Source organism: Cottoperca gobio, chromosome 11 (assembly GCF_900634415.1).
Source record: "Cottoperca gobio chromosome 11, fCotGob3.1, whole genome shotgun sequence".
NCBI classification, from domain to species: domain Eukaryota; kingdom Metazoa; phylum Chordata; class Actinopteri; order Perciformes; family Bovichtidae; genus Cottoperca; species Cottoperca gobio.
The window spans coordinates 12952097-12963835 of record NC_041365.1 but is presented as its reverse complement, the minus strand read 5'-3'; the positions used below and the strand labels follow the sequence as shown (position 1 = coordinate 12963835).

General features: G+C 41.4%; 1 protein-coding gene across 1 annotated transcript in view; it reads right to left on the bottom strand.

The window, feature by feature from the left end:
- Nucleotides 1-11739, bottom strand: part of LOC115015539 (MAP7 domain-containing protein 1-like) — a 42522-nt gene that overhangs the window by 16190 nt on the left and 14593 nt on the right. The window contains 6 exon segments of the mRNA XM_029442944.1: nucleotides 1220-1324; nucleotides 2517-2625; nucleotides 4252-4415; nucleotides 6750-6770; nucleotides 7014-7082; nucleotides 10000-10251. Of these exon segments, the coding sequence (XP_029298804.1) occupies nucleotides 1220-1324; nucleotides 2517-2625; nucleotides 4252-4415; nucleotides 6750-6770; nucleotides 7014-7082; nucleotides 10000-10251 (720 nt within the window).

The window sequence follows — 11739 nt, the reverse complement described above, 5'->3', positions numbered from 1 at the left end:
CACTCGAAGGGCACAGACCTCTGCTGCCATCTCCATAAGTGAAAGATAATGTGTGTATCCGCTCCAAAATGTAATTTGTTCTTCCTTGGCACATGATACACCCTTCCACCAAGTTTCAGGAAAATCAGGGCAGTGATTTTTCTATAATCCTGCTGACAGACAACCAACAAACCAACAAACCAACAACCAACAAACCAACAACCAACAACCAACAAACCAAACCTAAAACATAACCCGATTGGTAATAAAACGTGTCACATTATCCCGTCACAGTGACTGGCTGTACAGCAACAGTTACATACTCTTGGCTAATGTTAGCATGCTAACATGCTAAACTAAAATGGTGCCCATAGTAAACATGATACCTACCTAACATGTTAACATTGTTATTGTGAGCATGTTGGCATGCTGATGTTAGCATTTAGCTCAAAGCACTTAGCGTGGTTCGTTATAACAACATGCCAACTTACTATGTTATGATGAGAAGTTTCTTGTTTTAATTATATGTTGCTTTTGTCTTATTATGGAAAGTTTATGATTTAACAAGATAACGTTTTGTGTAAAAGCATAATAATTTAGTATGAAGTAAAAACGATACATTACGTTATAACGTAAAAAGGAGACTTTTTTTGTGTTATAACAAGAATTGGCGGAAGCAATATTTAGCTGTAAATAACTAAGAGAGGTTTAATCTCTATTAAAACAGGCTATATAACTACATAAAGATATTACATAAAATATAATACAATACTTGTGCATTGAGTTGCTCTACTTTCATTTGCAACAGTCACACTAATATCCACCACCAATACACCACACCAAACCACCAACAGTAAAGTGGAGGGGACAACCAATAAAGAAGGTGTCGAGACAAGATGTGAACTTATAAACCTATGAAACAAAATCACAAAATATGGCTCAGTGATGTCGAGGTGAAAGGGAGGCGGATCAAAAATGCAGAGGAGACTCAAAATCAAAGACAACCACCAACTGAAATAAAAAACCACGATGCAAACGGGGCCGAGAGCGTGACAACAAGAGGGAGTAATGACCAGTCACCAAGCACAGGCAGGCAGGCAGGCCACCAGAGACGACAGTTATAATAATAAAAGAAGAAAACCAAAAACCAGATTAGGGTGAGAGGAGTGGGGGAGGTGGAGGGGGATGAATAGGGAGGGAAGAGGAAGCCTGGTGGACATTGACGTCGGGTCGTCCTTACTTCTGTTGGGGGAGTTCCAGAGCGTGGCAGAGGACTTGGACAGCCTGTTGTTAATGACAGGGTCCACCTGTCTCGGCAAGTTGACTGTGGAGGCCGAGCATCTGCCTGCACCGGAGAGAACGCAACAGACAACAACTGTTCACAAGGCGGCCAGGGTGCAGGCGGCCCCGGCTGAGGGTGGCCGACTCCCCTCTGTGTGGATCTGGAGGAGATCAGGGACTCACCATTCTCTGAGTTTCTCATTAACATTTAGGAAGAGATTAATCTAAATTCAGACGTGGGGGGAGGAAATTGGGAGAACATTTTAGGAAAGCGTGGGAAGGGTGTGGTATAGTTAGAAATTACATTTAGAGAAGGCATGGGACGATATGAACATTTCATGACTATCCTGCCCAAAATAAACGCGATTCACGATATTATCCTGATAATCATCAAAACATGCTTAAAACTCTTAAAAAAGGCACAAAAGAATTTGTGTTGCATCACAAATAGGACACATCCTGTTTAGTGAAAATCAAACAATCTTAAATATTAATAAATCAGAAGTTCTCCCTGCATAAATAAAGGATTTTAAAACATAGCAACATTGCGCGAGTCTGTTCTCCATGATCATTCCTGTATTTTTCACTTCTACCATGATAGCGAGCTAGACAGCTTTTTCACTTATTTCAGAATATTCATGATTATCCCGATAATGGAAAATCTCCACAATCAACTTATTATGATTATATTTATCGCGATCCGCAATAAAATCCTATATCGTCCCATCCATCATTTGGAGTAACCTTTTCTTCTGATGCAAGAAATCAGCATAAATGATCTCACACACATTCAGGATCTTTCACACTTGCAGAGAAACTTGACCTCTGTGCCACAGGTCCAAAAGAGGCAGCTCGTCACATGTTTGAAAGTCTGAAAAGGGGAATAATCTCTCACAGCTCTCTGAGGAAACACTGTTCACACTGCTTAACTAATGAAACATGTTCATGACGGCTTCCTTGTTGCTCATCTCTCATGCCTCTGTCATCACTTTTAACTTAGTACTCACATTTTTCCCTAAGAAAACAGACATTCACTGAGGAATTACAAAGGTTTAAACTACTGAGCAGGGTCGTCTGCCTCTGGTGCTCGCCCTTTCGACAGCAATCCCCTCAGAAGTTATTTCCTTGAATTGCATCAGATGGACCAGCGAGTCTGCGCAGCGTTGCTCAACATGGCGGTTTGAGTTACAGTGAGGATGTGATATATATTCATTGTGTTTGAGTGTCCGTGTGATTGTGATTCATTTGAAACTCACTTTCTCTGCGGGAGGTATGGTTTAGTCCACCCGCCCAGGACCATCTCTGCTGGCGGATCTCGGCCCACGTCTTCTTTGTCGACCTCTTGATAGCTGATTCATATCTCAACTGGAGGGACCACACAGTCACAACAGTTCTTTCAAAAGGTTTAAACACACAATATGTCATTTTCTGCTTCTAGGGGTCTGTCAATCAAAACAATGAGAAAAGACGGAGCTTGGTGGAGTCGTGAAGTAGCGTGGGATCATGGAGTTTGTCATTGCTGGTAGCTTCTCCGGGTTAGGTTTCATTCATTGTTCATCGTTCAGAATTAACCGCAGAGGTCTCCTGCTCTCCTAAAACAAACGCACCCGATGATTAAAACCGATTAAAACACTGACTAAAGTAGTTTCATGTTAAAAATAAATCTCTGATGCTGTTCAGCTGCCACTAACGCTTCCTCAGCTTGTTTCTCTGACAACTTAAGATCCAGACATCCAAGGACTTCATACGATTAAAATATATAGTTAAAAATGACAAAGATCAAAAAAGAGTATAGAAAAATGTGTCTTAAAACTAGATAAAAAGTCCATTTATGACAGCTATTGACAGACAACCACAATGCTGACAAATGTGCAAAGGGGATACTTGGCCATTACAGGATTCATTTTCTATGCTTGAAATTTGGGATAATGTAAGTACTTAACAATACAATAAATAACATACGTCTAGTTGTTTTAAGACATATTGATGCAAAAATACGCTTGTTTGCTTTCTTGTGGGGAGAACTGTAAATGTGAAGCTACAGCTTGGCACTGTCCAGAGGTAACAACAAATCCACCTACCTCACTAATTAACATGTTGGATCAGGTTTGTTTAATCCGTTCAAAAAATGTAAAAACATGTCTAGTCATCTAACAGGAGGTGATTAGCTTAGCACCAAGACCAGAAGCAGGGGAACAAGCTAGCATGGACCTCCTGTCCTATAACGAGATCATGCTGTTAAATAATGAGCTTTCGAGGTGTTGGTAGGTGTATTTGTTTTATTTCGGACAGAGCCATGCTATAGCTGGTTCTACCTGCTTCTAGTCTTTATGCTAAGCTAGGCTATTAGCCTGCTGGCTGAAGCTCCAGACATGGGAGCGGTATTGATTTTCTCATTTAACTCTGAGCAAGAAAACAAATAATTCCTTTAACAATTACTCTAAATCTGTAGATAAATCTGCAGTTAGAAGGGACAATAACCGTTTGTTAGAAATGCTCACGACTCATCGTAGGCATGTGTAACTTGTGACAAGGAGTCACAAGAAGACACTGTTTTATTTTAAGAGGTCAAAAAGAAGCCAAAAGGTTGAGGAACCACTGCTGATCAATAACTCTGAACTCAAATTACAGCCAATGCAAAATCTGCACTTATGATCCCTGGAAAACGCTATGCTGCCAATACATCACAGCTGATGTTCAAGATGGGACCAAATCCCTGATACTCAGCCAATTCTGCAGCTTCACTAAACACTGGCAGAGAGTTGACTTTTCCACTCTGACTTCAATTAACACTAAATATTTTGGAGAGCAGGACACACTTCTGTCTACAAAATATCTGTCTGTGTTAGATACCATCGATATTAGCTCTGTGTAAACAATTAAAAACAAGCTTTAAATTTGCCTCAACGGTTAAACAATAATTTGTTCATAACACAATCCATGTTTGGATGGTTTTTAGCGACTACATCCTGAGTTAATGTTTTTTCTCACCCTGTTCTTTTCTAGTTTCTGTCTCTGTTTCTCCTCTAGCACAGCTCTGCGTTTCTCAGCCTTCAGCCTCTGCTCCTCCAGCCTTCTCCTGCGATCCTCCAGCTGGCTGTCCCTCAGACGTCGGGCCTTCTCCTCCTTCTCCAGCCACTGGGTCTTCTTCGTCGCTGCAGGGTCACCACAGAGAGAGAGAGGTTAACATTTAGAAAGCAAAGCAGAGGAGAGAGAGAAACAATGATATGAGAAAGTTAGAAAACAAAAGCTTGCTGAAGATAAATGTTGTGGTCATCTTAGTTGTGTTTTGTAAGCAAAGCCGAGTCTGTTTCTTTCTGTTACAGAAATGAGTTAATGTACACCAGTTAAGCCGAGACAATCGTTTCAACCTCGCCACACTTTCCCTACCATTATGATTACATTATCCTAATAATACACTTCTGAAAGTGCTTTGCCGCTCTGTGAGGATGCGCTTAGCTAAATGCGTAGTTAGCATCTGACGTTTGTTCATCGTGCTTCCTTTAAGCATAACACACAAAGTACAGCTGAGGCTGAAGGGAATGATGTTAGTGATTTTAGTTACAAACCAAGGTTTCTATGATGATGGCGATAAATTAAAAGTTGAGGGATCGCCAAAGTTATTATAATTCATCCTTAACCAAATTTAATGACAATACATCCAAGACATTTCACTGAAACCCACACACTTCATGGGAGCGCTGGAGGAAAATGTCATCAGTCATTAGGATTCATCCCCTGAGAACCATGAATGTCTGTAACAAAGTTTGTGCAACTCCATCTGGTAAAATTGGAGTTATTCCACAAGATAAATCAAAACTTTGGGGTTAGAGGAAGCACTAAAATCATGGGATTCATCCTCTGGAGACCATGAAGATCGGAAATTTTGTTTTGCGGCAATCTATTAAATAGTTGTCAAGATGTTTCAGTCAGTGATGGAGCGCCCGACAGACAGACATTAGCATCACTAGAGCCACGTCGCTAGCATGGCTCTAACTGTTATTAAAAGGGACAATAAAAATATACATCATAGCTAATCTATGTAAAATATAGCAAGTGAACAGTGATTGAAAGAAATATCTCCTGACGGAGGTTATTCCACCGTCGTTTCTTCAAATCCATCAGTGTTAAATCAATGAAACTCTTGAAACTCAAACTGAACGGGTGAAGCAGATGGAAGCTGCTGCGTTCATTACATTATAATCCTGATAACAGTAAATAGGGAGAAGTTTCCCGCTGTGTTTTACAGCTCCCTCCAGCAGACATGCGTTTCCCTGCACATACTCTGCTGTGGCTCGTTTCTTGGAGGATCAATTAAACAGCCATCAATCCTCGTAAATTAAAAACCTTCTGTGTGCTGGACAGAAGCTATGTCGCTGTCTCTCTGATGCATATAAGCCTATCTGCACATCATATTATTAGCACGGTGGAGAGTTGAAATAATGGGTGAGGGTTGGTTACATGCTGGATCGAACCACAGTAATGACATGTTTCAATATTACCTCATATTGCTGGGAGTTAGACGGCATTAGAAATACTTTTTAGTGGATTTAGCTTTGATGTTGTAGCGGTGTTGTGAGGCAAAGATTTGTTTTGTATTTCAGTTCAGCTCATCTTCACTAATGAGGCACACAAGTCTGAGCCTCATCGACAATGAGAACGCTTTCTTCACTCTCCATAAATCCAACTATGTCTGCGCTCTGTGCAGCAGGATTGAAAAATATGTAATACTTGTGAGCGTGCGTTTCACATTCTCATTTGTGCAGAGTTTGCTCAAAATATTTGGCCCACACAGTTGCTGTTACACAACAAATTGTTTTGCCATTATGTGCATACTGTTTTAAACTAATTGCATGCTCCACATGAAAAAAAAGGCTTAACGTTGTACCATGTAATTACAGACAGGCGCAGACTGCAGGAAACTAAACCTCAGATATTATCGATAAAAAAGGAAGCAGAACTCCATTTTTACTGTGCTGGGGCATGACCACATTAGTGAGGCTAATGGCAGTAGTAATCAAAACTAATCTGTGCGAGAAGCCTGGTCTCAGTTTATGGTAATAACTGCTCATTTATCACGCCATGGGCTCCGTGGGTCGTCTCTGCAGGGAAACGCCCAACAAGCTCTGCTCTGATTGGCTGCTTTCATCCACAGGGAGAAGCCCTGCGTTTGAAAACTAGATATAGTCTTTCAGGTTTTTGGGCTAGAACAGTATTTTCATAAGGAGGCGAAAATGTTATTCTGCAGCCCCAAAGTAAAACCATGATTGTAGGTGTGGGACATGCATGCTGGGCCGGAATGCAGAAGAACATAAAGTAAAATGTAAAACGTCAAAAGTGAAACTTCTGAGGGTTCAAAGGTTTTCACCGAATGACAAAAAAAGCATAATTGATTCATGGAGGGAAAGGGAAGACTGTGACTCCCATCACAAGCTTGATGATTCTTAAATGGCATGACGGCTTTTACGGGTTTTAGTTAAGCCCCTTACCTTGCAGCTGAGTTTGCTGTTCTGAAAGCCATGCAAGAAGAAACAATAGGAGACAACAATACCCGTCAGTCACGTCAGAGCAGAGTGACAGAGGAAAGAGGAAAGTTAATTCTACATTAAGAATAGACGATGTGCATGCATCAAAGTTGGTTACAACACATTTGGGCTTCAAGCATCACCAGCACAGTTGGTTTTTTTAGGAAAATCCAAATGTGTTCAAAGTTAAAAAGGCTCAAAATATTTGATTGTTTTATCATTTCTTACCGATATATCTGGCTCTTTCCTCCCGCCGCTCCTTGGCAAGTTTCTGTCGTTGCTCTGAGCTCATCGAATCTGCAGGGGAAAAGAAAAGATTGACGATTAAATCTTTCATCTTAAAGCGGCAATGACTGATTTCTTTTGGCCATTTGGGGGAAGAACAAACAAGCTTCAAGTGTATGTGGGAAACTCGTTAGCAAACAGTTGCTTATTTACACATCCAGCAGTTACGGAGCAACTTTATCATTCATTTGGAGTCATCTTGCACGCCTGATGAATGTCATACATTCACTCTCGCAGCTCTGATTTTGGTCTCCACCAATATCTGAGGGAAATATCTGTCTCTTTAGATTCTAAATGCTCCACTATGTTTACCAGCTAGTAGCTAACTGTGACTCAAAGACAGTAAAGGGCTCAGTAGAGATGAGGAGAATTGCTTTAGACATCCGGACGGAGCTTGGAGCTGAACCTCTTTTCATTCACATCAAAGCCAGTTGCGGTGGATGGAGCATCAGATTAGGATGCGTTCTATGTGCCTGCCTCAAGAGGTTTTCCAGGAACAACTCCAACCGAGAGGAGACCCAAGGCAGACACAGAACACGCTGAGGGGGGATTACATATCCCATCTGTCCAGCGAATGTCTTGAAATCCCTCAGGAGAAGCTAGAGAAAAAGAACGCTCGGGCTACAGATTTGTGGAAGTCACATCATTGAAAATAATCGAAATATTCAACAGAAATGCATCATTTTGCAGTTCTTTTGATAAATCCACAATCCTGCAAACAGTTTTGAGTGGAACTGCTTTGTACAACAGTCCAGTTGAAGACAGCTGACAGTATATTCTGTGGATTATTCCAAGTAACAGGGGCACTCTTTATGGAAAGACGTGTTGCTGCAGACTTTCTTTCCTTTTTCAAAGCTGTGAGCGCCACAAACAAGATTTGACTGACTTCGATTGCATCGGTGGCAGAAGTCCCAGACACATACAGTGTATCTCAGAACCTGGAATCAATTAACCAAATATTGCATGGATATTCAGGCAAGGAAAGTAGCTGATGCCACCTGCCTAATACAGGGTCAATGTTGGCTGTCAGGTAGAAATTCGAGGTCACCTGCTACTACGGCAACAAACTTAATTTCAGACCCTGGATGGATTTCTCAGAAAGTTATCTAATTATTTTGGCATTTTGCTAAAGTGAGCCTTTTACATGTTGCAGTCAGATATACGTATGAAACCTCTTGATGTGTACAACCTTAACATCATGGAAGTAAACATGCTCGAGGAAGTCTAAATCAGATCTGCAGGTTTCATTCGGTTTCAAGGTCACAGCAGCTCCATCTCCTCATACACCAGGCTCAGCTCTACTGTAGCTGTGATGAACATCTGCTTTTCGTCTGCAGTGATAATCAGCGTGAATCCTGATACGCTCTAAAAGACGCAGCGGTGCAACACGAGGATTTGTGCTTCTCTATCCGCCTCAAAACTGACTGTAAATAGCCACGACTGAAACCAGGACCCCCGGGGTACCCGACTCCTTTTGTGATTCTCCTCCGTGCTATGTAATATGTATGATGCGCATTCTCAACCAATCACAGACGGCCCTGCAGCTCCTTCAGCACCGTCTCCATGGCAACCTGAATTTCCTCCCCACCTTATAGACTTTCGTCGGCTGCACACTTCAGTCAGGCCGATATGCAGCGACGCTATGAAGTGCAGAGAAAAATTAATCGGTCTGGAGGTCTCGTCCCCACTGACCCTTCCCTTAACGCATCAGTCCCTCCCCCCTCCACCTCCACACTGTACATCCCGTCTCCTCCATAGCAACGACCATGTGGCTTTCAGTCACTACCATCTGTCTGAATGACTCAATATACAACCAAAATTCCATGATGACAAAAAGTATGTGAAATAGATTTAGCCTTTGAAGCAAAGGCAGAAATGAAACATGGTGGAAAAAGAATACCTCACTTTCTTTTTTAAGAGCTTCATCATTTTAATGCCTTTTAAAGTGTCTTTGTTAAACTTCTTTTCCTGAGAACGTTGGAGGCGCAGCCGTGTTTGATGTGGAGCAACTTAACAATTAACACGGAGCACGTTCTGATGAAGAAGAAAAGAACAAATGAGCCCACAGCTTGACGCAGTCACATGGCCAGCAGCTGTAGGAGAAAACGCTGAATCCACATTTGACACCTCATCAGCAACTTAACAACTAATACTGTAAAAAAAAGAACCAGTGTGTAACAGAAACAAGGGTGGAAATTGCAGCAATATATTTCTGCTTCCAATTTCAACACTATGACTGTAGCTATTGTTTATTTGCCCAGATAACATCACATTATTAATACTATGACCTTGCAATGTGTCTAGTTGACAGGCATTGGAATGAGCACCATTATCTCTGCTGCATTGTCTGACTTAATTACCGTTTTATACCTGGAACACAGAATCCTATCTGATCCCAGCACTCTGCTATCTGCCTGCAAATGAAGCACACGAGTACAGCAGTCCCTTGTGCATCGTTGCTTAAATATGTAAAAAAGTGCTTATCGTTTCAAAGTCAACGAAACTGCTGTGGAAAAAATATCAACATAGAAATAGTCAAAGCCGCAAAGTGTAGAATTGTAATTTCCTTCTACTTTTACTCCTAAATATTTCTATTTTATTCTACTTTATACTTCTATATCTTTTTTATTTCCCACTATACTACATAACTTAACCCTTTTGTCCAGCTTGGTGTGGAATACCTTGACTGACCTGAGACCTGAGCTCAACCTGTCCAACACCTTTGGGATTAACGAGCCAGGAGCTGGGAGCTGGGAGCATTTACATAACCATGATAACAAATAATAATAAAATAATATAATCACACTCAGTACAGCCAGTTAGGCAAATGTGAATTATAACTATGTTGCAACATTTGCAAGCTGAACCAGGACTGACTTTTGAGCATATATAACAAATATAAAATAAAATAAAAGATCTATAAGTCTACCTTTCTTGGGCTGAGGGCTGCTGCCGTTGCCCGGGGTTGATGGCCCCACATCTGTCTTGGTGGAGGCATCTGTCTTGGTGGGGGTCTCTGTCTTGGTGGGGGTCTCTGTCTTGGTGGGGGTCTCTGTTATGGGGCTGGAGTCTGTTTTAGGAGAGAGGTCTGTGATGGCTGAGTCGTCTGAAGTCAGGATGTCCTTCCCCAAAGACTTGTCCCCACTCTGGATGGCCTGAGACTCCGTCTGCAGAGGAAGAGCTGGAGAACGGAAAAAGACAAATTGATTAATAACCAGATACCACAGAGGTTTGGTTTTACTATCTGACATGTCACACAACATTAAATCACCATTATAACCCATTAACATAGTTTCCTTTGTGCTGTCACGGATGATTTTTGTCTGATGTGCGACGTCTTGTTGCATCATTAGTGTGGAAAATCTGCACGGTGACGCTTCCATTAAACGCTAGTGACTTTCTTTCTGCATCTATTTCTGACGCACCTTCACTGTAAGCCTGGGAATGTCTTTGCGACTTCATTAACACGACACCCGTGCCTCATTAGAAATCATTAACATCTCTTTCACAAGCAATTCACGCGCACATCAGCCCATCCGCAGCAAGACGCTGCACTTCTCCCTCCGTCCCTGTAGGTTTTTAGCAGAGAAAAGGCCTCCTGTCAACAGCGTTAAAGACACCGGCAGTCTGTGAGAATAAATCTCAGTTATCTTTTAAGGAGTGTAGTCGAAGCAACAGATACACAGTTTTAAAAAAGAGACGGATATTCTAAGATACACATTGATTTTTCCTGTAGGGGCAGAAGGAAACACTGGAGGTTGTTGTGTAAGCCTGTTTCAGCTTCCCTTAAAAGACGAATGCTTTCATAGTGGTTACCACGGGGACAATTAATGATAATGGACTTAATTATCCCCACAGAGCCACTTAAACCGATCTATGAATCCCTCGACTTCACTGTGGGGCACAACATGTTCGTGGTTACTGCAGCTAAAAATGAATAAACAAAAATCTTCATAGTCAAACAGCAGTTAAATATCAAACATTTTCTAGTTTCAGCTTCTCAATTTGCTGCTTTTCTCTGTTTTAAATGATTGTAAATTGGATATATTTTCGTGTTTTGGACTGTGGGTCAGACAAAACAAAGACGTTGCTTTAAGGCTGGCAAACACTAAAAGATTCTTCAAATCTAAACAGATACTGAAAATGTGAGAGACGCCACACGTAACGACATGTAATGACACCTTTTGGCGTTCCTCAAGGTTTTCCACACTCTTTAAAACCATCACAAAAGCGGAGCTTTGCTGACTATTTTCAGAAGGGGGGCTCAACTCGGGCCCAACATTGGTTTGATTCTGGTGTAGTGTGTACCCCGCATTAGATTCTGGGACATTTTTAGGACATTTTCTGACATGTTTATAGACTAAACGGTTAAACAAGTATGTGAGTGATTTAGTATTACACTTTAAATGGTCTAAACAGCTGTGTGGTACTTTGCATGGCTTGACAATTGAATTCCACATTTGGTCCACAAAGTTCCTCTTGAACCTCCAGATTAATGAATAATGTAAATAATGGGTACTTGCAGCTCTACATTTAATGTCCTGTTTTATGTAACATGTAGGCTTCTGGGCATCTGTATGAAAACTTCCAAACATGACCACCATTGATGTGCTCCACACAAATCCGGTCATGAGGCCACACTTCCTGACCTCTGACCCTTATAGAGGGC